General features: G+C 45.9%; 2 protein-coding genes and 1 pseudogene across 6 annotated transcripts; all 3 read left to right on the top strand.

Annotated features, from left to right (window-relative positions):
• The first annotated feature begins 940 nt into the window (after positions 1–940).
• On the top strand, positions 941–2,533 carry LOC136539073 (FCS-Like Zinc finger 8-like). Its single transcript, XM_066531007.1, has 3 exons — positions 941–1,095; positions 1,191–1,971; positions 2,047–2,533. The coding sequence occupies exons 2-3, from the start codon at positions 1,244–1,246 to the stop codon at positions 2,126–2,128; spliced, it is 810 nt and encodes a 269-aa protein (XP_066387104.1). The 5' UTR covers positions 941–1,095; positions 1,191–1,243; the 3' UTR covers positions 2,129–2,533.
• Positions 2,534–5,181: 2,648 nt separating this feature from the next.
• On the top strand, positions 5,182–19,604 carry LOC136525808 (pentatricopeptide repeat-containing protein At1g03100, mitochondrial). 5 transcript variants are annotated; one of them, XM_066518677.1, is made up of 6 exons: positions 5,607–5,910; positions 6,027–6,088; positions 13,706–16,126; positions 16,618–16,984; positions 17,084–17,146; positions 19,066–19,604. In XM_066518677.1, exons 2-3 carry the CDS (start codon positions 6,045–6,047, stop codon positions 16,008–16,010), a joined length of 2,349 nt encoding a protein of 782 aa, XP_066374774.1. In that variant the 5' UTR covers positions 5,607–5,910; positions 6,027–6,044; the 3' UTR covers positions 16,011–16,126; positions 16,618–16,984; positions 17,084–17,146; positions 19,066–19,604. The 5 variants fall into 5 exon arrangements, with proteins under 5 accessions (XP_066374786.1, XP_066374774.1, XP_066374777.1 ...); XM_066518680.1 differs by lacking the exon at positions 19,066–19,604 and adding an exon at positions 17,857–18,490; XM_066518684.1 differs by lacking the exon at positions 19,066–19,604 and adding an exon at positions 17,416–17,753.
• A 3,420-nt stretch (positions 19,605–23,024) lies between these two features.
• Positions 23,025–25,596, top strand: LOC136536686 (uncharacterized; annotated as a pseudogene).
• The last annotated feature ends 2,330 nt before the right edge of the window (positions 25,597–27,926 follow it).

Raw genomic sequence — 27,926 nt, 5'->3', positions numbered from 1 at the left:
TAATGGGTTATACAGATGTTGGCTACCTATCAAATCCCCATAATGCCGTATCTCATAAGAGTTGTGTATTCTTGCAAGTTGGGACAACCATCTCTTGGAAGAGTTGTTTGAAGGCTCGGAAGTAGGGTCCCTTACTTAAGTTGAGGCTAAAAAAATAGCCCCTGACTAGAGAGTTGTCAGATAAAAAATAGAGATCCTTATTTCAAAGGCTATTTCTAGAGTTGCTAAGGTCGTCCCCAAGGGGGATCAAATAGCGGGTCTAGATTGAATCATATTGGCTAGAGACGGTCTAGATCGAATCCTATTGACCTACCTAGTCTCGCACGTTTCCCAATAAAACCTCTCTCATAAAATGCATTCTCGCGTCCTTTTTTATTGTTCCTGCAGTTCATAGCGCTAGTGATTTCTTCATCACCACCGAGGACGCCCTAAGTGAGGATGAGTGTCTATGCCGAAGTGATGTGTACTTTCCTTGCTCGAGTCATGACTTATGGCTCATCGGCCTGTTCGCTTGCTCGTATATGATCGTGGATTATAAGATGGAATATTATTTTTCTCTCACACCATACCAGCTAGCAGTAAATAATCCACGATCATTTACGATGAAACGAACAGGCTGCATGAGTGTACACAGTTTGCAGCATATGATTATCCTTGGGCGCCACTCACGCGGCAACTAGCGAGTTAACGGAGTCGCCAGGTGGGCCATCGCCTTTATGTCAGGGCCCATAAGTGTCTATCGTCTACAATTCGTCTCTTCTCTCTTTTAATTTTAATTTGTTTCATTGCAATTGCATCTGCTCAATGCAAGTCGTGGTCCTACTGCAGCAGTGCATGCAATCGGATGGCCATGCCATGGGCTCCTCATCTCCTCCTCTCGCTCGCCCTCGCCCTCGCCCTCGCCCTCTGCATGTGAAAACTGAAAAGGGTCAGCTGCATGCATGTATTTAACAGGCAGAGGCAGAGGCAGAGGCAGAGGCAGAGGCAGGCATCATCAGCCTTGCCCCCATTGCTTGATTTCTTCGTTCTATGGCTGCCCGCTCTGCTCTGTTACTCTGCATGCTCTCTTCTTGAATCAGTTATAAGTACTAGCTGGTAAGCAAAGCAAAAACCAGTGTCCATGCAACCTATATATTAGTTTTATTTACAGCATGCATGATCCTGACCGCGTCTCCATGGCATTTTTGCAGCTAGCACGCAGTGATCACGGTGTAACTATCGCCGAAAGCGGGAACTAACGAAGATGTCGGGGAGGATGGCTGGGCCAGGTGGCGGCGGAGTCTCGGAGCAGCGGCAGCGCGAGGCCGCGTTTGATTTGCCGCCGCCTCCCAAGGTGCCTCCGAAGCTGTTCCTGGCTGCAGGGAGTGGCGTCGTCTCCGGAGAGGAGGCGTTAATGTTCTCGCCGCCGCCGGAGCTAGCGGGGGCCGTCGTCGTGATGGTGAGCCCCACCTCCACGCTGCAGGCACCGACCGGCAGCCCCACACCTGCGGCGAGCACGGCCGTCCCGTTCTCCCGTAGCGGGGCGGCGACGACATCATCATCCGGAGACGATCGTCGTGGGTGCAAGAGCCGGAGCCGGAGCCAGCAGAGCCACCAGCACCCCTGGGAGGCGAGGCCCGTCGGGGTCGGCCTCGCCGGCGCCCTGAACGGCGAAGCTGACGCCCTCCCACCGGCGGCGACGGTACTGACGACAGGCCAGAGGATCCGGCCGTACCAGAGCTCCGCTTCGTCGTCCGCGCTGGTGGGCTCCCCCGAAAGCAGCAGCAGCCGGAGCCGGTGCCGGTGCGTGTTGTCGCCGAGGGAGACGATGGAAGCGTCGGAGGACTACACCCGCGTCATCGCGCGCGGGCCCAACCCGAGGACGACGCACATATTCGACGAGCGCGTCGTCGTCGTGGAGGACGAGTTCCTGAGGTGGTGCCATGGCTGCAGCAAGGACCTGGGACAGGGTAACGACATCTTCATGTATAGGTGAGTGCTTTAATTATCTTGTGCTTCCAATTCCGTCCTTGTTGAACTTGAAACTGGTGAAGCGGATTCTTGCAGGGGGGAGATGGCCTTCTGCAGCCACGAGTGCCGCTACCGCGAGATGCTGCTCTTCCACGAAGAAGAAGAAGAATCCAGCTGAAGAAACCAACCAAGGTGTGGTGGCATTTTATTTTAATTTCATCAGAAGATCCAAGACGTGTACGCCTCCCGCCGGGCGCCGGAGGAGAAGACCCCGATCGATCCTACATGCTGCAGCTGCGCTTCATTCGTTCTGCGTTCCTGGTGCTAGTACTACTGCTAGATAGGTTACTCTTAAGTTATCTCAGACTTCAGGTGTCAAAAAAAAAAAAAAAACGTACGTGCTCCTGTCACTGCATTAGCTGTTGATCACTTATTAGGACTGCCACCGGTCGCCTCCCCGGTCCGATCAAGGCGGTGTATCGTTGCGTAATTAACAAACGAAGCCTCCTTATTATTGATTCACTCTCAAGCCTACAGATTGACATGGTAATAGGATCTAGAAAAACATAAATTATCCAACACATACGTACGTACGTACTATCGTTATTATATCCAACACGTACGTACGTACTATAGTTATTATATGACAAAAAAAATACAATACATATACTTGGGCAAAAAACCTGCTCTCAAGGCCTACAAATTGATATGTTAACCAGAAAGAATAAAAATTACTCCATCCATCCCTTTTTATCTGTCGTTCTCACTTCTCAAGAAATCAAACATATTTAACTTTGACTAAATATATAAAAGAAAACATTAATATTTATAGTACATAGTTAGTATATCATTAGATATATTGTTGAATCTATTTTCATAATAAATTTATTTAGAAGTACAAATATTGCCAATATTTACTTACTTCTCATATATTTCCGGTGCCTGAATTTTAAGATAATTTCAGGCAATACTCTTGTACCACCAACTAGTACAAGTAAATTGTTACTTTTATGATTTATTATTTGTCTTTGTGTCGTAACATATTAATTTTTTGTCCTTGTCTGATTAAGAAATAATTGTAAATTGTCTCTGTGCCAACACAAATCAGATTTTGTCGAATTTATAGTTTTATCTAATGGATTGTTTATTCTCAGTACCGAAAATTGCAGATTGCGCCTACAGGAATTGTATTGAACGAAATCTGCAATTTCAGAATAAAACATATGCAATAACCATCGCCTAAAAGAAAACTAAAGTTTAGGCATCTGAATTAGCAAGTCCTATATTTTCTATAAACTGAGTCAGAGTTGACAAAGTTTAACTGGTTGAATCCCACGGGGACACTTAAATAGGGATGGAGGGAGCAGTCATCACTGCCATTACAAAAAAAAAAGTAACCTAAAATATCCCATTAGCTATTCTGTTACAGTCAAACTGGACTTGGTCAGAATGCAATGCAGTATGTATCCTATCAGCCATGTGCACCAAGTAGACGAGGCATCCCTGAATCGGACCCTTCTTAGCCAGTTGGCACGGCCCACTGCGTCTCGGCCTCAGTGAGAATACCCACGGATCGTCGGAATAGCTAGCTAGGGCCGTCGACAGCACCGGCAAACACTTGCGCTCCATGAAAAAACAACAACGAGAGGAGAAGTCCGCACCAACATAGATAGAGGATAGGTAACGCGGCCTGCACCTCGCGACTCGCACTTTCTTCAAAAAAAAAAAAAAAAAAAACTAGTGCCTCGCATGGTCACATGGACCCACCTCGGGCCACGTGCTTCCCGCACCCTGCGCCTCCCCGCCTCGCGCCGTGCACCCCTGCACTGGCCTCAGGCCTCGCACGGTCGCACCAGACCCGCCTCACGCCATGTGCACCTCACCCCTCACGCCTCGTGCCGCGCACCCCGCCCGTGTCTCACGCTGTTCGCGCTTCACGCCCCCACTCGTGCCTTGCGCCTCGCGCTGCGCCCTCCGTGCCGCATCAACTAGCCTCCAATGGAGGGCAACAAGTAGATGAGCACATGTTGCAACCGTATGTTTCATGTGTTTCAGATGTATGTTGCATATGTTTTATCTGAATGTTGCAAAGTAGATCTGGTGTTGCAGATGTTGCAATGGGTATACACGTATGTTGCAAAGTGTATGTTCAGATATTTTATCTTTTTTAAACGTAAGTTGCAGGTGTTTTATCTGGATATTGCATATGTTGCAGTGGCTATATATGTATGTTGCAAGTGTATGTTCCAAATGTTTCACTTATTTCAGACCTATGCTGCGAGTGTTTCATCTGGACGTTGCATATGTTCTAATGTTGCATATGTTTTATACATATGTTGCAAACATTTATTCAAAATATTTCATCTGTTTCAGACGTATGTTGCAAATGTGTTTATCTAGATGTTATAGTTGCTATACACATATGTTGTAAAGTATGTTTATAAATGTTTTACCTGTTTCAGATGTATGTTACAGAAGTGCTTTCATGTTGCAACATTAGCAGGCGTAGGAACCGAGCGCATGCAGATGGGGTCCCCACCTGCATGTGCATCAGCAGGCATGAGGCATGCATTAGTAGGCACGAAACGGGTAGCATTTGCATGCAGGATAGGTGGGGCAGGCTTTTTTCTTTTGGAAAAGGCGGGGCATGCGGCATGGGCACGGGTCTGGACGCGTCCTCACGTCGGACGTCCGTGCACTAGTCATTTTGATACAGGATCGTGTGGACTCACGTATCTTTTCATGTGGTTTTCTCATTTGTTTTGCAGTACGGATCAGCGTAGAATGATTGAGAGTTCATTTTAGGGACTGTTGGACTCCTAAAATCAAGTTTTAGTTAATTTTTTTTTTTGGAAATTACTAGACATGCTCTAATGCACGTGTATTTTTCTAGTCCCTAAGAAAATAAAATGGTTGGCCGAGTGAGAAAGCCCGATAGTACTTTTTTTAGGGACTGTGGTCCTCAAGTTTTGGCCAACCCTGGACTTGAAAAGGTTTAGGGGGCTTTTGAACAAACAGACATGTGCTAGCTACATTCCCCAAGCCGCCAATTGGGGGGCTAGTACAAATTGTGCTTCCAACATCGCACGGACCGACGACCGACCCCTCTCCGTCAGTCCACGCCGCTTCGCCCTCCTCTCGGCGCCTCGTCCTGCCGACACCCCCCTCCCCTCCCGCATTCTTCCAATCAGATGGGCGACAAGGTCCTATGCTGACGACGCGCGCCTCCCAAAGCTCTTGCCCGCGCCATCCCACTGCTCTGGAGGAACCTCTCCGCCCCACTCGAAGCGCGTGGAGTGCCTCGCCCGAGCTACATCCCGGCTAACCATGTACGTTTCTTTCTCATTTGCCTCATGGATTTCATTTTAAGTGACATTGGTCTTTTAGGAGCAGAATCAATTCCATTACTAGGTTCTGAAAATTGATAGTACTAGTCAATTATTAGGTTTGTATGTATAAGGTCAGGGGTGGATCTGGGTGGTGGTGGTGTGCGCGGAGGGCTGGAGCCCCGGTCGTGGGCCAAAAGATTTAGGAGGAGGTCTTCAGACCCAGCCCAACACTCCCCTCCACAGCCCAACTCGTAACCCCTTCCCAGACCTAGCCACCAGCCCACAACGCACCAGCCGGCAGCCGCACCCCCTCCCGACTCCGCGTCCGCTTCCGCGCCAGTCCTGCAGTCCCGCTCGCCCGGTCGCCACGTCCGCTTCCGGCGTCCGGCGCTGCCTGCCCCTTCTCCTTTCCTCCCCAAGCCGGCACGCTGCCTCCTGCAGTCCTGCCCGCCGCCCGCCGCCCCGCCTACTGCCGGCCACGGCCAGCTGGTGCCCAGGCCGCCAGGCGCCAGGGCCAGGTCGCCCCCGCGGTCCCGCCCGGCCGCCCTCCTCCTCCGACGACTCTTGGAGATCTGGCCTTCCATCAAGTGGGACAAGGGCAACGCCATTCAGTTCTTGCTTGAGTCTCTCGGTGAGTGCATATCTTTTCTCTTTCAAATCCTGCCTTTTGGATTTGGGTTTTGGAGCCATGAAATTGCTCACTGCTGATGAGGTGCTAAATAATTTGCCTGCCATGGTTTCCTCAAGGTTTTGCTGACATTAATAATGTCTTCCCGATATATATTGGAGACGATGAGGACGCGTTCAAGGTAATGCCCCAATCCCCAGTAACAAAGAAGTGGCCGTTTGTATATTGATGATATGGTTTCTGACATATACTTTGACAAACAATTCATATGTTTAGACGAAGGAATTGCTGACCAATAGGTACCAATACTATCCACCGCTACTAGTTACAATGCACGGACTACCTAGTTCAGCTCAATACTTTTGTTCTCTGAAAAATGTGAAAGAAAACCAGCAGGAATCCTACATCAAAAAGTCATAGTTGCTGCTGCGCTTATAGCCAAAATGGAGTTAGGCACCGGCCATGTACGCATGACCCCAAGTGCTCACTTTTGCTTTTGAGAAAAGCTCGAATTAGCCACGCCCCCCCCCCCCCCCCCCCCCCCCCCCCCCCTTTCCCGGTCCGCTTCTGGATGCACCATTGGTTAAGATCAATCAGGAGCAGCACCCATTCCAATTTTATGTTCTGCCCATCAGCTAAATTGGCAATTCTTAACCTGCTATGATTGTTAACCGAACAAAAGAAAAAGAAATAGATCCCTAACTATCAATACTGAACCTTGCTTTTGTCCTTTTTCTTATTGCAAATCATATTTCCCTGGGACACCGCAGCTGACTGTGTCTCAACTGTCACAGCACAAGCAGTAGTATCAGAAAGCTATTTGAAAATCATGTTCAAACATTTCGAAGATATAAGAGAAGATTCAGTGTCTTCAAAACATGGTTTTTGACGTCGCCTAGGCGTTGAGGCGTCCCCAGGCGCCGCAGGATGCCACAGGGTTTTAGTTACGCCACATCGCCTAGGCGTCACCTAGAAGGTGTCTAGGCGTCCAGGCGTACCCCCAGCGCCACAGGACGCCGCAACGCCTCAAAAACCATGCTTTAAAATTATGCTCAAGAGTCAGATCAGACTTTGTTGTAATACCCTGCAACCGTCATTGATAATAGTGTAGTTAATAAGCCATGCTTCCTAAGCACTTCCTAGATAACTATGCTAGTTAATTACAGTCATTAAAGACCTTGGGCAGCCCAAGAGGTGTGTACGGCTGCCAAGGCACCTATCTGATTAGCTATGCTCTAGTGAGCTGTTTGTAATCAATGCAATGTCTATCTCTATATATAATCAAGGAGACGACCTGGGGTGTGTGGTTTTTCAGGCTGATCAAGTCTGTGTTACCTCCAACATTTGGTATCAGAGCTAGGTTAGACACCAGAGAGCCACGAGGCCAACTCCTCACCTTCTCCACCCCATGTCGACCTCTGCTGAGCGCGCTGCCAGGCTCAAGGCCAAGGGAACCGGCGATGGAGAGCTGGGCGACTCCTCCGGCCGTGCCGCGCGCTTGAAGGCTGCAGAGGAGCAGCAGCGCTGGCAGTCCAGGCAGCAAAGCAGGCGGCGGCTGCTGCAGAGGCGGCAGCAAGGACGGCGCAGGAGCTGCGGGCCGAAATTGCTGCTGAGAAGGGAGAAGAAGAGGATGCAGAGGAGGAGGAAGAGGAGGCGGAGAGCAGGAATCGGGGGCTGCGGACTCCGTCGCGAGACAGGAGGCGCTCACAGTCACCACTGCGGGACCGGAGGCGCGGCCGCGGCGGAGGTCGCTACGAATCACCGCACGGCAGAGTGGTGTACCGCGACTCCGGTAGCAGCACATCGTGGCCGATGCTGGACAAGTCGAACTACTACGAGTGGAGTCAGACCATGAAGCTGAGGATGCAGGCGCGCGATCTCTGGGACGCCATCGAGGGCGGCCCTGTCCAGTTTCGCGATGACAGGCGTGCACTGGAGGTGATTGTCGGGGCCGTGCCCAAGGAGATGGGCATCCCACTCCTCGACAAGGCTACGGCGAAGGAGGCATGGGACGCCATCGCTGCGACTCGCATCGGCGTGGACCGGGTCCGTCGAGCAACGCTGCAGCGCCTACGCCGCGATTGGGAGAACATCGGCGTCAACCCCGGCGAGCAAGTGGAGGATTTCGCCCTGCGTCTGTCAACTCTGCACCAGCAGCTTGTCATTCATGGTGACAAGGACATCACTGAGGAGCGTGTGGTGGAGAAGTTTCTGCGCACGGTGCCAGCCAAGTACACGCAGATTGTTGTCGCCATTGAGCAGTTCCTCGACTTTGAGGCGCTCACTCTTGAGGAGATGACTGGAAGGCTCAAGGCGGTGGATAATCGCGAGGAACAAGCGCTGACCGAGCCGGTGGCCATCAACGGCAAGCTGCTGTACACCGAGGAGCAGTGGAGAGTGCGCTGGAGGAAGGAGAAGAAGGGAGATGATGCCGGTGGTTCTGGATTCAGGAACCAGCGCGGTGGCGGTGGACGTAGCCGCGGTGGTGGACGAGGACGAGGCAGAGGCGGTGGACGTGGTGGCGGACGAGGAGATGGCAATGTTGCTGGCCGCGTCGGCCCCAACACCTGCCTCAACTGCAACCAGGAGGGCCACTGGGCACGTGAGTGTCCCCAGCCGCGCTGTGAAGATGCAGAGCGCGGCGGTGGAGGTGGAAACCGTGCTGGCCGCGGTGGTGGCAATCGTGGTGGAGGTCGTGGCGGCGGAAATCAGGCTGGGCAGCGTGGCGGGAACCAAGGAAGGCATGAGGCGCGCGCCCAGTACGCCGAGTGCGATGAAGATGGCGCTCTGTTTCTGGCACATGGCTTCATTAGCTTGGAACAGAGCACGCTGGCGCACAGCTACACGGCGCAGCACGTCGAGTTCTCCGAGCCACGTGCTCGCGCCTATCTCGGCGTGGACGAAGAAGAGGTGGACAGCGGCTGGTACCTGGACTCCGGCGCGACGCATCACATGACCGGGCGCCAAGAGTTCTTTGCTGATCTGAACACTGGCGTTCGAGGAACGGTCCGGTTCGGGGACGCGTCGAAGGTAGAAATCAAGGGCGTCGGGTCTATTGTTTTCCAAGCCAAGACCGGTGAGCAGAGGGTTCTTCATGGCGTCTACTTCATTCCGGCGCTGAAGAACTCTATCCTAAGTCTGGGACAGCTTGATGAAGGAGGATCCAAGGTTGTGATTGACGATGGCGTGCTTCGCATTTGGGACAAGAGCCGCCGTCTGCTCGCCAAGGTACACAGAGGGAAGAATAGGTTGTATATTCTGCATCTTGAGGCTGCACAACCTCTCTGTCTCGCGGCACGCAAGGATGAAGAGGCGTGGCAGTGGCACGAGCGTTTCGGCCATCTGCACTTCGACGCACTCCGGCGACTCAGCAAGGAGGAGATGGCGCGCGGGATGCCGGTGGTTGACCATGTTGAGCAGGTGTGTGACACCTGCGTTACCACCAAGCAGAGGCGGCGTTCTTTTCCGGCTGCAGCAGCATACCGTGCCCAGAGTCAGCTTGAGCTGGTGCACGGTGACCTGTGCGGTCCGGTCACGCCAGCGACACCGGCGGGCAACCGTTATATCTTGCTGCTCGTCGATGACGCCACCCGCTTTATGTGGGCTGTGTTGCTGCCATCCAAGGACGCAGCAGCAGAAGCAATTAAGAAGGTCAAGGTGGCAGCAGAGGTGGAAAGCGGGCGCAAGTTGAAGGTCCTGTGCACCGACAATGGCGGCGAATTCACTGTCGCGGAGTTTACTGCATACTGCGCTGATGAAGGTATTAAACGGCATTTCAGTGCCCCTTATTCACCGCAACAGAACGGTGTTGTTGAGCGCAGGAACCAAACAGTGGTGGCCATGGCACGAGCTTTGCTCAAGCAACGCCAGATGCCCTCTCGGTTTTGGGGGGAGGCTGTGATGACGGCTGTGCACATTCTGAATCGATCCCCGACGAAGGCGCTGAAGAATGCCACTCCTTATGAGGCGTGGCACGGCCGGGCACCAACAGTCGGCCACCTCAAGGTCTTTGGCTGTGTGGCTTATACCCGGCGGCTTACTCAGCTTCGCAAGCTCGATGACCGCGGCGAGGCTGGCGTGTTTATCGGCTATGCGGAAGGGGCCAAGGCATACCGTATCTATGATCCAGTGTCCCAGCGCGTGCGTGTCAGCCGCGATGTGGTGTTCGACGAAGGCCGCGGCTGGGACTGGGCATCACCGGCAGCAGGCACACCAGAAGCAGCGAGCAGTGAGTTTACTGTTGAATTCCCATGGGCGGAGGAACTCCCTGAAACAGGAAGTTCAGCGTCGCCTTCACTATCTCCTCCGCCACATCCTGCATCGCCTGGTTTCTCTCCGGTGAATGCAGGAGAGCCTGCAGCGGAAGCAGAGGAGCCCGCAGCGGAGGCAGAGGCGCCTGCGTCGCCCAGAACACCTACACCAGCTCTAGCAAGTCCTCAGGTTGAGCATGTGACCCCCCTGGAGGATGATGATGAAAGGGTGGATGCCTGCCACGACGATGAAGAACTCCGCTATCGGAAGATTCATGACATTATTGGTGATCAGCCAACCCCTCCGCCGGCGCAGCGGCTGTTTGCAGAACTGAATCTCACCCATTCTGGTGAGCCTACAAGCTATGAAGAAGCCAAAGATGATCCAGATTGGCAAGCAGCGATGAAGGAGGAGCTGAGATCAGTAGAGCGGAATGGGACTTGGGAACTTGTTTCTCCCCGTCCTGGTCACCGTCCAATTTCACTGAAATGGGTGTTTAAGCTGAAGAAGGATGAACATGGAGCTGTAATTAGGCACAAGGCAAGACTTGTGGCCCGTGGTTTTGTGCAGCAGGAAGGAGTTGATTATGAAGATGCTTTTGCACCGGTTGCAAGGATGGAATCAGTGCGTGTTTTGCTTGCCCTAGCAGCACAAGAGGGATGGGCAGTACATCACATGGATGTGAAGTCTGCATTTTTGAATGGAGAACTCCAGGAGGAGGTTTATGTTACACAGCCTTCAGGTTTTGTAGTACCAGGAGAGGAGAAGAAAGTGTACTGGCTGCACAAGGCTCTGTATGGCCTAAGACAGGCTCCTCGGGCATGGAATGCCAAGCTTGACTTGACTCTCAAGCAGATGGGTTTTGAGCAGAATGTGTATGAAGCTGCTATGTACAGGAAGGGATCAGGTGACTCCCTACTGGTAATTGGAGTCTATGTTGATGATTTGATCATCACAGGAGTCAATCAGCAGAAGATTGAAGCTTTCAAGGCAAAGATGAAGCAAACCTTTGAAATGAGTGATTTGGGTCTTCTGTCTTTCTATCTGGGAGTTGAGGTGAGACAATCAGAGGGGAGCATCACTCTGAAGCAAACCCATTATGCTAAGAAGATACTTGAGCTTGGTGGTATGGCATGTTGTAATCCAGCCACCACACCCATAGAAGAAAGGTTGAAATTGAGCAAGGAAAGCACAGCAAAGGAAGTAAATCCAACTCAGTACAGAAGACTGGTTGGCAGCTTGAGATACCTAGTGCACACAAGACCATATTTGGCTTTCGCTGTAGGGTATGTTAGCAGATTTCTGGAGAAGCCAACAACTGAACATCTTCAGGATGTGAAGAGGATCTTGAGATACCTGGCTGGTACTCTAGATCATGGGCTCTGCTACACCAGAACAACAGGCAAAGCAAGGTTTGTGGGTTACAGTGATTCAGATTTGGCTGGAGATGTTGATTCAAGCAAAAGCACAACTGGATGTTTGTTCTTCCTTGGAACCAGCCTGGTCAGCTGGCAGTCTGTCAAACAGAGAGTTGTTGCTCTGTCTAGCTGTGAGGCTGAATATGTGGCGATGACAACAGCTGCAACCCAAGCTTTGTGGTTGTCAAGACTGTTTGCAGATTTGTTGGGAAGAAAAGTTGAGGTGGTGGAACTCAGAGTAGACAATAAGTCTGCTCTGGCTTTGGCAAAGAATCCTGTTTTCCATGACAGGAGCAAGCATATTAGAATCAAGCATCATTTCATCAGAGATTGTGTGGAAGAAGGTAGCATCAAGACAGAGTTCATTCCCACTGCAGATCAGCTCGCTGATATACTGACTAAAGCCTTGGGCAAAACCAAGCTGGAAGAGATGAGGAGCAGGATTGGGATCAAGGAGATCAAGATTAGTTGAAGCAGGTCTTAGGGGGAGAAATGTAGTTAATAAGCCCGGCTTCCTAAGCACTTCCTAGATAACTATGCTAGTTAATTACAGTCATTAAAGACCTTGGGCAGCCCAAGAGGTGTGTACGGCTGCCAAGGCACCTATCTGATTAGCTATGCTCTAGTGAGCTGTTTGTAATCAATGCAATGTCTATCTCTATATATAATCAAGGAGATGGCCTGGGGTGTGTGGTTTTTCAGGCTGATCAAGTCTGTGTTACCTCCAACAAATAGTTGTTTCATAAAACAAGCTATTATCTACTTTTACCTGTAACTTTTTGTAAATTTGTTTGTAGATGAGTTCAAGTGAAAGTAGTGGGATATGGGGATGAGATTATATTTAAGATTGCATGTAGTCAACAGGATGTGCTCAAACAATATGAGCTTTTTTTGCTATGCCTTTGAGACAGTAGTTTTCATGAGAGGCCATTTGTAAGGACAAAGGTACTATTGTGGGAATGGCATACCATTTGATATTTCAATTGGAAAAAAAAATCGTAATTCAAACATGTGGGAGTCTGAGAAAATATGGAAAACAATGATACAAAAGGATACAACAACAACAACAACAACAACAACAAAGCCTTTAAGTCCCAAACAAGTTGGGGTAGGCTAGAGTTGAAACCCAGCAGAAGCAATCAAGGTTCAGGCACGTGAATAGTTGTCTTCCAAGCACTCCTATCTAAGGCTAAGTCTTTGGGTATATTCCATCCTTTCAAGTCTCCTTTTATTGCCTCTACCCAAGTCAACTTCGGTCTTCCTCTGCCTCTCTTCGCGTTACTATCCTGGCCTAGGATTCCAACTAATATAAACTCAGAACAGCTGGGGTTATTATAGACAGTTGCACAACAAAACAGCAATCAAACCCTCTTACAAGTTACAGTCCAACTTATTACAAGCTAGCTTTTAACTATCAGCAATGTAGAAGCTAATTTTTACAATCTGCAGCTACAACAAACAAGGCCTAAAAGTGCAGCATGAAGAAGATGAACTGTCCTACCCGTCCTTGTTTCATTTAGGCTTTTCTTCTTCAGGGGCATTATCAGTCTACCCGAGGTGTAGCAGCAGTTTAGTTTCACCCAAAGGACCTGTTTGGCTCATGGCCGCAGCACGCCATGACCAAACTGTGGCATGCCACATCTCGTGTGTGCTGAAAGTCCTACATTGCGCCCTTCACTGTGTATTCCTATGCTGATTCTTGCCAAATGTGTGGTTTTGTTTTTTTCGCCACACTTGTGGCGCGGTCAGACTTGCGGCACAGCGACGTGCAGCAGGAGCCAAACTGGCCCAAAAAGATACATTCCCATTACAGAGTGCTAAACCAATTATGATGTGAACATTAACATGGAAAGTTTTTTCATATATGGCTACCCTTGTAAAGCCACTTTGGTTGCAATGTACCCCTTTAGCTAAATTGGCTGTGTCATCTGCCCAGTTTCAGTTGTTTGTCTCGCTACGTAGCGTTCTGATTTCCTGCTGTATTCCCCTTGTTTCGCTTACTGTCCTAGCAGTTGAGATGGGGTATTATTGAAGTCCATCGATTCTAACGGTGTAACCTGCTGCATTCAAAAATAGCATTGACTCATTGTTTTGAGTTCATTCTGTTTGACCCTAGTTATATGTTGCAGGAAAATGCTTTGTGTTGGAAGTTCAAGATATTATTCAAGCCATGCTGTATCTTCATTACTTGTTGGTCCACGACGTTTGTTTGCTCGTGACAGCCCACACTACGTCGACTCCAAGTGTCATGGGACTAACCAAAGTAGGGATAATAGTACAAAAATCTTGAAACCAGAGCTAAATATTGGTAGTTGTGGTGCTTGCTTTTCCACTGTGACAGGAACTATTCTAGTCCAAGCTCATGATCCATCTCAGCTAGCATTGGAAATAGAGAATGCAATTGATCAGCAGAGATTTGACGATGCATGGAGGGCTTATGAGAAGCATGTTCACATGGATGGACTTCCAAGAAAGTCTGTTTTGAGCAAGCTCATCACTGGCTTGGCAGAGAGCTGTGATCCTCACCGGCTTAAGCAGTCCTACAATGTGGTTAGTCATGCATTTGAAGAGAAGCAAGAATTGTTGGATAAGGAACCCCTAATTTACCTATCCCTCAGTCTTGCACGCTGTGCTCTGCCTGATCTTGCTATAAATGTTGTGAGGAAGTTGGTAAAGATGGAAGCATACCCACCTGTTGCAGCATGGTCGGCAATTTTAGCTCATATGTGTCAAACTAACACTGGTGCATTTCTCGGTGCAGACCTCATAATGGAGCTTGGTTATCTTTTCCAGAATAATAGAGTTGATCCACGGAAGAAGAGTAACCGTCCTTTGCTATCAATGAAACCCAATTCATTTACATTCAACATAGTTTTGACTGCATCCCTCTTGTTTGGCACTACAAGAAAAGCAGAGCAGCTTCTTGAACTAATGCCTAGGATAGGGGTGAAGCCTGAAGTCAACTTGTTGATTGTTATGGCTCACATATATGAAAGGAATGGGCGCAGAGATGAGATTCAGAAGTTAAAGAGGCATGTTGATGAAGCTTGTGGTCTTAGTGAATCAGAGTTCAGGCAGTTTTATGATTGCCTGCTCTCCTGTCATTTGAAATTTGGACATTTGGATCATGCAGTTGATATGGTGTTGGATATGCTTAGGAAAGGTAAGAATGCAAAGCGGTCATTGGAAGCAGCTAAAGCCGTTCTTGAAGCTGTTGAAAATAGAAAATTTTATTTTCCTTATGAGAAAACTGATGCTGAAAACCCATGCTCTTCTAATAGCCAAATGCTAAGTTATGCTTCATTCTTCAAAGACAACAGCTTTGCGAGACTTGAATTGGATGCAAGAGAATTAGTCAGGCTATTAACAGATGAGCTGCAGGAACAGGTTGGACTGGTGAAATCTGAGCATGGCATTCTCCATCCAACTGAAACAATGTATGCCAAGCTTGTTAAAGCTTTTCTGGAAGCAGATAAGATCAGTGCATTGGCATCGTTTCTTGTGAAAGCAAGCAAAGAAGATTCTCCTGTTTCTGTTGAAAGCTCCTTTGTTGTTCAAGTGATAAATGCATGCATTTCTCTTGGGTTATTAGAGCAAGCACATGATCTTCTGGATGAAATGAGATTTTCTGGAATTAGGGTTGGTTCATCCATTTATTCATCACTCCTAAAAGCCTATTGCAAAGAGGGACAACATGAAGATGACATAACTGCACTTTTGAAGGATGCTCAACAAGCTGGCATTCAGCTTGATGCAAGCTGCTATGAGGATTTGATACAATCTAGGGTGAATCACAGTAACACCACAGGTGCTCTCCATCTTTTTAAAGAATTAAAGAATTTGAATGTTCTGAAAGATGGTCACAAGGAATTTCAGAGATTAGTGCAAGGCTCAGATGACAATGAAGCTGCTTTGATGACCAAGCTAGTGGAGGAAGTCAGGAGTGGTCATATGGTTGATCATGCTGTTCATGAATGGAATAATGTTATCCATTTCTTCTGCAAGAAGAGATTGATGCATGATGCTCACAGAGCACTGAACAAGATGCGAGCTTCTGGCCATGTGCCAAATGCACAAACTTTTCATTCTTTAATAACTGCTTATGCTGCCATTGGTGGCAAATATGTGGAAGTGACAGATTTGTGGGGTGAAATGAAACTTCTGGCTAGTTCAAGTTCTATGAAATTTGATCAGGAGCTCTTAGACTCTCTGCTGTATTGCTTTGTGAGAGGTGGTTTCTTCCTTCGAGCCATGGAAGTTACAGAGATGATGGAGAAAAGAGAGATGTTTATAGACAAATACAAATACAAGTCATTGTGGCTTAAATACCACAGAACATTGTACAAAGGTAAGGCTCCCAAGGTGCAAACAGAAGCACAACTAAAAAGGCGAGAAGCAGCAATAAATTTCAAGAAATGGATTGGGTTGACATGAGAGCAAGAGATTCAACTCAAGCTATATGCACTGGTCAGGATCTTTTTAATTATCTGCTGTATGGATGGATCTTTACAAACTCTGAAAAAAATCATATTTGTGGAGTTTGTTAGAAGGTAATATGTTTTTTTTTTGTTTTGCAATTTTGTGTTGTTCCTGCTTGAAAGTTAGTAATCCAAAACCAAACTAGATTATGTATAGTTGCTATGTTTATTACAACAAAGGCAGAAATGCTTCAGCCAACACATTCAATATAATGGTGTTGCATGTCATTAAGAAAGGGGTCTTTGCGCATTTTTGTGGAAGACAATAGACAACTCATAATTATTGAGAGTTTGTAGATGATTGTGATTTGTGACTATTCTTTTAAGAAATAATTGTATCATATTCAAATTTTTAATGAGTCTATCTGGATTACCTAGCATATGAGTAAATGTGGAATTGAAAACGGAGAGCATCAATTTATTTGGTGATATTAATAATAATGTCCACAATCATAACCCAGCCATTGACAATGGTTTGCAATAATTCTCACTTATACTATCTGTCTCATTTGTTTTAAATTTTCCAAGTGTGTTAGCTAATTAGTCTAACCTGGTATAAAAAGGCATTACAAGATTCTGGAGGTTCCATAGGGATGCAAGCGGCACGGGCCTGCCCACAAGCCTGCTTAGGCTGCCCCGCAAAAAAAGCCCTGCGGGCAGCTTGTTTTTCTGTTGTGGATTGAAGTGGACCGTACTGCTAACACAAGTGGACAATCAGCAAAGCCCGCTCATTCGTGCACAGGCCCTCAAAGAGGCTCGGACTCCCATCGCCCGTCCTTCACCTCCCTCTGCTCGCTTGCGTGCGACTCTGAGGAGCATCGTCGCCTCCACCACTGCCTCACACTGTCACTGAGCCCTGTGGTAACACCTATCTCCTGTTGCCTGTGGCTCAATTACATCATGGCAAGGTCTCTACACAACTTCTCCCAGGTATGCACTGTATCCCCTTTGGTGTTCATCTTCTCATTCCTTATCTGATTTCCTTGATCTGTGGATCTTGCAAAATTAATGCTTGCTTCAATCTTCCAGGTTAAGCCCAAAAGTGTGCGCAGCAGCAGCAGCAAGGACTACTCTGACTGTGACCTCATCCTGGTAACCTCTCCCCCCTTGCTGCTGGTATCCAGATTGTGATCCATCGTGTAGGTTTGTTCAGAAACTGCAGAGCAGCTAGAATCATCACAACGATATCAGAGAAGCAGTCATAACAGACCAGGCCTTTTTTTCATTTAATATTAAAAAACAAAAGCCTAGATTGAACTATGCCAGGGCCTATTACTCTAGTGTGTTTCTTGTTATAGTTGTTGTGAAGAGATGAAAGACCCTGATAAATGTTGCCATGTGTGCCGACTGCATTGACTCAGCAGACAAGTATCAATTTGTTTCAAATAATCGACGGCTTCCAAGTCTGAATGGGAATAATAGAAGGGTCCCTGCATTCGTTTTCTTTGTTGGGTTGCTATGCTGGATACATGGAGTTGGTATCAATCCTGCTGATTCCCATTGGAGTATGACTGAAGAAGCTACAAGCAACAAATGCCTGATCTATGTCCATCTCACTTAATCCATTTCTGTTTCTTTCCAAATTTTAGATTTATTTCTGTGTGAATTTCCTGCTTTCTGTGCTAATATGCAAATTCTAAACATCACGTATTCACGTAAAACATTTGCAAGAGAAGTAAAAGGACAAAATGTATACTAATGCTAACTGCATGTACTTTATTTTCTCCTTTCGGATAGTTTACTGGAGGACTTATTAGGCTGGATAGACTCTATATATCCTCTTAGAGTGATCTGTGCTGCAGGGTTCAAATTAAATTGCCTCCCATGTGGTTGCATTTTTCAAAAGCAGTGAACACTTGAAGCCTAGCGCCTGGTTGTTACGAACAATGATTGACCTGCTGGTTTGTTACTAATACTAGAATTTGTTACTAATACTATCTAGTACAGTGTAGTAGGTGTGCAGCTGATGAGGCGCAATAAGTTGTTTCTTGGCATGATCCTGACTCTGTCCAAACATTATTAGTTAAAGTTGATTTATGAATGCAAGATTTTTTTTATTATCTCTGCCTTTAGTCATTTTTTTAAGTTCCTGAAGCTGGTAGCATATTGTCTGAACTCTGAAGAGTTTCATGTTGGTTTTATTCGTCAAATCTCTGCAATAGATCCCTTCTTCTGTACCTCAAGAGAATCACTGCTATTTGCTTACAGAGTTACTGTACAATTTGCTACGCTGGAGCATGTAAATATGGTTTAAGGTTCATAAAAGAAATTAAAATCTTTACACGATGGATTAAGACATGCACCCATTTTGTATCCTCAGCGCCTAATGATTTTTATGGACTTACAATATATGGATAATACTGTGCCAGATGTTATTTTATTTTATTTTATTTTATTTTGAATGTGCTGGTTCTAGCTCAAGTTATGCCTCGATATGCCAGTATGCCACCATTAGATAGGAATGTGCTATAGCGGGCTGAAGTGGGCTTTGCAGACTGCCGCTAGACCCGCCGGGTGCATGCGGTTTGCAAGCGTTTGTGTGGCAGGTGTCCACACAGCCCGCAAAAAGGACCGTCCGCTGTCGCAGCCTGCCCCGCTTGCACCCCTAAGGTTCTATATGCCTAAATGACCATTTATTTTGTGGCTATCCTGAGCAGTTGTGTTGGTTAACGAGACTTGTTATTCCGAATATTGCCTACTACACTACAGTAGTGCGAGTTCCTTGTATTCCCCGCTGCATTTTTGCCTTCAAATAGTGAACTATGCTATTTAGCATCACTGATGCTATACCCAACTGTATTGTCATAACAGGTAGTGTTATTGACAACAAACTTTGTACAATTACGTTTATCTACCAACTCCACTTCAGTGATGTTTGTCGCGAGTTGTGACATTGTTATGGCAAATTGTGTTTAATCTGTATCACTAGCCTTTGCAAATGGCCAACATGAACATTTCATATAGTATCAACATCATTAAAATATGCTGAAACTTCTATCCTGTTTTTTCAGGCACATAAATCAAGTCTGCTTTCCTTTAACTAAGAATACCAAAGTTGTAATGGGCTACTGGCGGAACTTCCTTCTCTATGTGGTGCAAGGGTGCTTGTTGATAGAGTTTGGCTTGTTTGATGACAAAGGTATTTCTTTGTATCGGCAGTATCATGGCTACCCAGCTCACCCTTTGAATGCAATGTACATCCTTTAGGTGACATGTTTTTGCATTAGTCTGTGATCGTAGATGTTTTGCTGATGGTTTCTAGTCCAGTATATAACTATTGAAGACAATGTATAGGAATTTAGTTATGCATTGAATCCCTATGTAGAACTTGGCTTAAGCAAAGGGTATAGAAGGAACTATCTTGGAAACAATGTTACTTTAACTGCTAGATCAATCACAGCATGTTTCCCTAGCCCAGGGAAATCTAAATGAGCATAATGCACACCACAAAACCCATACACAACAATGGTGATTGAAGCATCTTTGGCTTACCTAACTGCTATTGTGTGCAATCTGCCATTCAAGGCACAATGTACTATAGTGCCACTTGAGTAATCTAGTGTGAATGTGTGATATATCATTTATTTAGACAATAAACCTGGTCTTATGCATTAGATCCTTTATCTGAAAATTATTATGCGCTATTTTCTTCTTTTAGAAAAAAAAGAAGAATTTTGGTCTAAGCAAACAAAGATAACAATAGCAATTTTGTCGTGTGTAAAGCAGAGGTATAAAAGGAACACTTGGAAATGAAATTACTTGCACTGCTAGACCATTCAGAGAGATAGACTAGCTCATGAAAATGTTAATGAGCAGAATGGGCACATTGAATTGAAATCATACGCAGCCATGGTGATTAAAACACCTTTAAATGATCTGACTACTATATTATTTGCAATTTGCCATTGGAGGCTGTCACGCCCAGTTTTAAGAACAAAATTAGATGTACACCATATGTGTATCTAGGAAGTCAAATCACACATATAACGACAAATTACAATAGTATCAAAAGGCAGTGCTTTATTACATAACGAATAACAATATAACATTATCACTTACATAGAGACAAAGCTTGTATCAAAGTAGCGGAATCATATAAATTCTAATCTTCAAGCGAGGCTTCCAAACACCACAGGGACGGTTGACTGGGGGTCCATACGCCTAGCACTTCTCAGAAAACTCATTAGCTCCACCATCTAGTATCTATCCGGGATTTTTTCAAAATAATTGAAAAGTAAAGCGAGCATAAGCAAACCACCGCTTAACAAGCATAATATGAGAGGATGTAAGCTCAAAAGGTTTAACACGGCTGAACTGCGATAAGCAATTTTAGTAGATCAAGTTTTATCATTAGAACCTGAGTTGCTAAATTATGCTTAAGCTCCAGTTTTCACATGATCATAAACAATGGCAATATGACAATAATGATTAAACATGTTCGGCTGGATTTGTACGGTTGATTTGTTGTGAGAGAAAAACACGGTTCCACGACTGATTTGTGTGGATTAAAACCGGCTGAATAGCACAAGCAAACATGCCCATAGTACAATAAGAACCCATAATTCTGTGAGTTTTTCAAACCGCTCGTGACTGTGAGTACGGCTGTTATAACAATTTTATATTCTGCAGAGGTTGTGCACTTTCACCATGAGCCATGATTTACCCTTTCGCCCGAGGTAGCTAATCTCTTGACCCGCTTCTAAAGAAGATCGGCAGGGTTCACTATGATGTCTTTCAAAGGTTTATCTAACAAGTTAGTGGCCGCTACAGGTTTCCAATCAGCAAGGGGATATAGTGCCCTCCTTTCGAAAGGCACACTCATGCAGAAGTACTCTTAGGAATCGAGGCTGCACTATACCCAGCTCGGCAAGCCCCTTTTGCGTTCTTTCGGGTAACCACTAACAAGCTAGAAAATGTCCTACTAAACTAAAGCTAGAACCACGTAACATTCATGGTTGTACCGTAAGTCCTGGATTTTACTGACAGATAAGTCCTTATGATTCCATGTTGCTAAGCACATTTTAAACACTAATGCATATGCCATTAGCCAATATTATGGAGGTTTCATCATTACAGTAGAGCAACTAGCAAGAACTACCCATATACATAAACCCAGTAGGTAACAAGGAACAAGGTAACAAAAGTATACTAGGTAAGATTCTTAATGTTTTATCATATTGGACACATGCATATGAAAAGATTATTATAATGTTATTAGGTAACGAGAAAGCCTCATATTATACTTGTCTTGCTCAAAATTCCTCATACTTTGCTTCAATTCTAATCTTCATCTTTTGATCTTCAGCGCTTACAAATGGTTCTAATTCTACTTGTAGCAAGCACCATATATAGACAAACATACAAGTAACACATAAAAGCAACTAAGAACAGTACACCACACAAGGTAAAACAACGTACTTAAAGAGAGCTAGGTGCTATGGTCACAAGATTACAATAAACGACGTAAACGGAACTATCGTTAAAATGACTACCGAAAGTTTTATATTATAAAAGAATAGAAAAGCCTACATACTTGATTTATTTTAATTAAACAAAACAATGTGTAAATTATTAATTCAGATTAGTCACTATACAGTTTAATTAGAAACTGAGCTAAATCTAGTCACGCTTTATTTCTATATATATGTCTTATATTTATTTAAGTCACTCAAACTATAGCTTGCAAAAGATTAAAATGTGAGAGCATCTACTATAACTGAATGTGACGTGGGTTCAGCTAAACAAATTATAATTTAGAAATATGATTATGTTAGCAATTGATCACGTTAAAAACTTATTTGTAAAAGAGCGATGTATATAATCTATGTTGCTTTTATTTATAAACGTGTCTGCATAAATATTAATCAAATTAAGATTTAAATCATAATATTCAAAAACATATGATATGGTAAAGGGAAATTTTGGGCTGGCACACTGGGGAAACGTTGTTTTGGCTGTGGCACACCGCCAACTATGTTATTGGCTGAGACACATTGCGAATTCGGGTTTCTTTGTTGTAACACACCGCGCGCAGTAAACAATCATTTTCCCTGGTTTTGGACAGAGAACTTTTTGGAAATGACAATGGGTGCCCCTGGGTCGACTTGACTTGCCTGGTTGACCTAGCTGCTCTTGCAATTCCCCATCCCTGGCCGCCATCAGTCTCACCGCCGCCACCAGTTTAGCCATCGCCCTCCTCTCCGCACCCGCGCTCCCTCCTTGTCCACAATCGGCGCCACCTTCCTCTCCGCAGCTATGTGTCCATAGATCCAAGCAGAGGAGTTGGACGAGATGGCACCAGAGAAACATAGGAATCGCTTGGGACCGAGGAATGAATGGCAATCGAAGGGCCTAAATCTTGGTTGGGTTCCAGAAGGGTAAGCATTTTTGTCCATTTGATGTGCAAGTTGTTCAATTAACTATTTCAGTGTATCTCCATCAAGTGATTTGGTTCTATTTGGCGTTATCAATATGCGTTAAAGCCGCGGTCGATTTAGGGTCGATTTAGGGTTGCAATTATGAATCACTTTTCATTGTTCTCTACCATTTTTTTCATTTGTTTTAGGATGGATAGTAGTTCGGCGTGCAGAATTGCTGCGCGCGTTCCAAATTATGTCGAGGTTTGCGATGATGGTAGTCATGTAGTGCACCCAGATTCAAATCTTGAGCTTATTGTTGATCGTGATTCAACCAACTTGATGGACATAAAAGATGAAATAGCAAAGAGAGTGAAGCATGGTTCGAATCAAGGAATATCAGTTTGCTATTGGAACAGGACTGTGTCCGCTTTCACCAATGTAACTTCTGATGCCAGCTTGATGGATGCAATGGACCTGTATTGGGAGATGAGGAGGTTGCCTCTGTTTGTGGCAGTTTATGACACAGTGACAGTTGAGCACAGCCAAAGTGTATCTGTTGAACCTTCTACACACCATGTCGGCAGTGCTAGTGTTGCCACAGAGCCCCTCCCTCTGGCTTTGATTGAGTATGTTGCTGAGGATGAGACAGAAGATGTCGTAGCTAACAATGCAGAGACAGGGACTACCAAAACCAAGGCTAAGTCTAAGAGAGGTAAGGGAAGGAAAAGGGATCTCTCAGATGACGAGGAACCATGGGATGAGGATGAGGTAGAATATGTGGGTCTAAATGATGAGCATCCGTATTTATCTGATGTTGAAGAACAGCTAGAACATGAGGGGCAATCAACTGATGGTGACTGTAGTGAGTTGGATGACCTTTTTGTTGATGATGAAGCTGGATGTGAGATTGTTGAACATGTGACTGACCTGGAGAACCCAACCATTGCTCTTGGTGTCACATTTGAAGATGGAGATACTTTTAAGAGGGCAATTAGGCAGTTTGCTGTTCTTAATGAGTTTGAAATTGATGCACATTATAGTGAGGCTAAAAGGTACAGAGGGTTCTGCAAGGGCAGAAATAGCAAAAAGAAGAAGTGTAGGTGGAGGATTCATGCTTCTGAGCTGCAGGATGGCAAGACATGGCAGGTCACCATACCTGCTTTTAACTATGTAATTTACAGTTATATGTGGTGTATTGTTTGTTTCATGCCCTTGTAAGTTGATTTAGCCCTTCTTTTTTGTTGCAGATAAAAAAGCTCCATGCTAAGCATAACTGTGCTAGCACTTCCAAGCTTGACCAGAACTGCATGGCTACCAACAAATGGGTCAGAGACAGAGTCATTGACATTCTTAGGGATCAACCAAATACTGGAGCTGCAGAACTAAAGAAAGATTTAGAGAAGAAGTTCAAGATCATGCTATCTTACTACGTGGTTTGGGATGGGAGAAGGTTGGCTCTAGAGCAAATAATGGGAAAGTGGAATGACAATTTTGCTGATGCTTTTAGTTTCAAAGCAGAGGTAGAGAGGACCAACCCTGGAAGCATAGTGGAGATAGAGTATGCTCCTGTTGGTAAAAAGATGAGGTTTACTAGGATGTTTATTGCATTGAAGGCTTGTGTAGATGGGTTTCTCAATGGCTGCAGGCCATTTTTAGGTGTTGACTCCACTGTTTTGACAGGAAGGTGGAGGGGTCAATTGGCATCAGCTTCAGCAGTTGATGGTCACGGCTGGCTATTTCCAGTTGCATATGGGGTGTTTGAGTCAGAGTCCACAGATAGCTGGAAGTGGTTTTTTGAAAAGCTTCAGACTGCAATAGGCTCACCTCCTGGACTTGTGATATCCATAGATGCAGGCAAGGGTATAGATAGTGTAGTTACAGCTATGTTTTCAAATGGAGTGGAACATAGAGAGTGTATGAGGCATCTAGTGAAGAACTTTCAGAAGAGGTATAGAGGGGCTGTTTTCAAGAAACACCTTTGGCCTGCATGTAGAGCTTTTAACAAGAAGCACTATGAGCATCACTACAAGACCATGCAGAAAGCTTCTCCAAATGCAATAAAATGGATAGAGGAGAACCACAAACATTTGTGGAACAGGTGGAGATTCTCACTGGATAGCAAGTGTGACTATGTCACAAACAATATTGTAGAGACATTTAATAGTTGGATCAGAAAGGAGAAAGCACAACCAGTCATCCCACTGATGGACAGGATAAGGCAGATGATCATGGAGAAGCATGACCTTAGAAGAAGGTTATCCAACAAGATGATAGACAAGATCCTTCCTCATGTAACTAAAGATCTGAATGCAAAAAGCAGAAACCTGAACTATGTCATTCATAGAGGACACAACAACACAGCTGAGATTCAAGGCACAACTAAAGAGCTGAAGACCTGGAGACACACTATTGATCTAGATAACAGAACATGTAGTTGTAATAGGTGGCAGATCACTGGGCTCCCCTGCACTCATGCCCTTTGCTTCATTAACTCACTGAGAAACAAGAGTGCAGAGGACTATATTGATGACTACTACTCTGTTGATGTGTTCAAGAAGGCATATGCCGGAATTGTAATGCCTATGACAGATAGGAACCAATGGCCCAAGGTAGACATGGGTTTCAAACTATGGCCACCAATCCTAAAGAGGGCAGCTGGCAGACCTAGAACAAGAAGGATGAAGGGTGCAGAAGAAGGAGGGAGAACCAGTGGAATGAGATAGTGCAAGAGGTGTGGACAATTTGGTCACATGATGAAGACTTACAATGAGACAGTGTATGACAGTGATGCTCCACCTCCAGCCGCACCTAAGCCAAAAAAAGAGAGGAACAAAAAGACAAAGGCTGCAAGCACTGCATCAACCCAACAATCCCAAACTAGAGCATGTTCCATCACCATTATAGCCCCACTACTAACCAACAGTCCTGCAGGCAACACTAGGAGGTTACATATCTCACTACCCTTGAACTTGTAACAATTTGCTTCTACTGTACTAATGTCTTTCATTTGTTAACAGTCGCAAGAGGAAGATGGAAAGAGATGGTGCAGAATCCACTGATGGACAGAGTACAAAGGGAGTGAATGGAAAAAAGGCAAAACAATGCAAGGGAGACAAGGTGCAGCCGAAGAAAGATCTGGGCAAGGCCAAGAAGCAGCTGGTGATGGATGTGCTTGTTGAGTGAAATAATTGCAAGTGTAGTGTTTGCAACCTGCTGATGATGCTTTTGGAAGATGACTTCTAATGTTGTCTAGAACTATGCTTTTGTAGCCTTTGTAATGTAATCAACCATAATTGGCCTAAATTCAGACTTTTCGTTGTTATGTGACTTGGCTATAAGCCAAACTTGAAGGCTTAAATTTAGACTTGTCGCTGTTATGTAACTTGGCTCGAAGCCAAACTTGATGGCTTGTAATGTTAAGACTAGATTGACTTGCACTTGATCTATTTTGTAGTTGCCATGCACTAAAACACATACACTCATTGACAACCAAATTAGAACATCAGAACATACAATAGCATTCATTGACACATAAGGGAGACATAAGTGATAGACATCAACTAAAAGTTCATACAGGATGCCTACATTAACTCTGACAAATCAATGCTCACTTCACTAACACCACCAAGAGAAGTAGCACTACAATGAACATAATTGCTAGACCTAAAACAAGCAAACGATCGCCTATCTTGTCGATGTTGCTCCCTATTGACTGATTGCCATCAACAATTTTCTTCAAAGCGGCATGTGCATCCTTCATAGATGCGGTTGTGCTTTCTAATAGGGTAGTGCATCCTCCAATTGATTCCTTCAAAGACTCCATGGCTTGAATCAGCTCCTGAGAGGACATCCTTGGATCCATGGCTTGAGTCAAGCCCAGAGACGGCGACCCTCTACCGATCTTTGAGAAACATCGTGGAAGCTTGGATTTGCCGATGAGGTACTCAACGTATTGGTCCTCCCACATGTAGAACTAACAAAAGAAGATGAGGAACAATGCTCAGATGAAATCGGCCATACAACTACATCAATAGGCGGATAAAATTGCAGATCTACCAACTTACATGGTTAATTAGAGGACACTTGTAGAACCTCTGCCCAAAGCTCTTGTCCTGCTTTGACACTAGACCAATCAACTGAGCTCCACACTTGCTGCAATCGACCAGGGGAAGGTTGCTTGTGCCATCCCTAAACGCGTCCAAAGATGGCGTGCTCGAGGCAGCCTCTGTCTTCGAGCTCGAAGCCATCTTCCCCTCCTGTCGGTGCATCGAGTGCTAGGGTTTCACGGGACAAGAGCGAGAGAGAGAAGAGAGGAAGACGACCGACTGGGGAAGAAGAAGACGGTGTGGGGGATGAGGCAGCGACCGGGTGGGGCTTATTGGGTTGGGTCGCACCACTTGACTCAGCCAGGGGCAAACTCGTACAGTCACCTAATGTTCTCTGTCCAAAACAAGGAAAAATGATTGTTTACTGCGCGCGGTGTGTTACAACAAAGGAACCTGAATTCGCAATGTATCTCAGCCAATAACGCAGTTGGCGGTGTGCCGCAGCCAAAACAACATTTTCCTAGTGTGCCAGCCCAAAATTTCCCTATGGTAAATATCAACACTAACATGTAGCTCGCATCGGCACGATCCTATCGCAATAAGAACGAACTAAATCGGAGTTAAAACAGTTAAACGGTTGAGATTAGAAAGATCAAGTGGCAATTTCGTAATTACCAGCATCTTCTTTCTTGGAAGATATGTGCAGAACGTATGTGACCTCCATGGCCATGGCCGTATCCTGCAGGGGCCTTCACGGCCGTGGGGCTTCTTGGGAGGGGGCGGTTCGTCCGCCGGCTGCCGGTGGTGCGATGGCCAACGCGCGGGAGGGCCCCTCCGGTTGGGCCAGCAGAGAGCGTGGCCACGCACGCAAAGCGTTGGGCCGGCCGCAGCCTTGCAGAGCGCGGCGTCTGGCGGCGGCATGGCGGAGGCTACGGGAGGCAGGCAGCTGCTGCGCAATACCGGCGCGCACGCGACTTGCAACGAGGAGCGGGCGGCACAGGGAGATCGCGGCCGGAGACGAAGAAGCTTCGTGGTCGTCAAGGGAGGTTCGCCGGAAAGTTCACCGGAAGATAAAGAAACGAACGGAAATGATCATACGGTGAAGGATTGATACAAACAAATACACTACGGCGTAGAGAATGACAAGAGCTACCTTGTGGCGGTGGTGGGTTTCGCCGGAGACGTCCGAGGTGGCCGGAAAAGCTCGCTGGAAACCTAACTGGTCGGAAATTTGGCGCTAGATGTAGCGCGTTAGAAGTGGTAGCTCGAAAAAAGGATTTTAGATATGGAATCAGCACGTCGAGCACAACACCGACATATATATAGCGATAGGGTTTGAGGCCAGTGGAAAAATGAGATATTATTATTTTTGGATTTAAATAATTTCAAGAACAAAATAATTTCAGAAAAGTCCAAAATTGATATTTTAGCCACGAAAATCGCTCCGAAAGCTCCGAAAAATTCTGG

This window comes from Miscanthus floridulus, chromosome 2 (genome assembly GCF_019320115.1).
Source record: "Miscanthus floridulus cultivar M001 chromosome 2, ASM1932011v1, whole genome shotgun sequence".
NCBI classification, from domain to species: domain Eukaryota; kingdom Viridiplantae; phylum Streptophyta; class Magnoliopsida; order Poales; family Poaceae; genus Miscanthus; species Miscanthus floridulus.
This window is presented reverse-complemented; position numbering and strand designations above follow the sequence as displayed.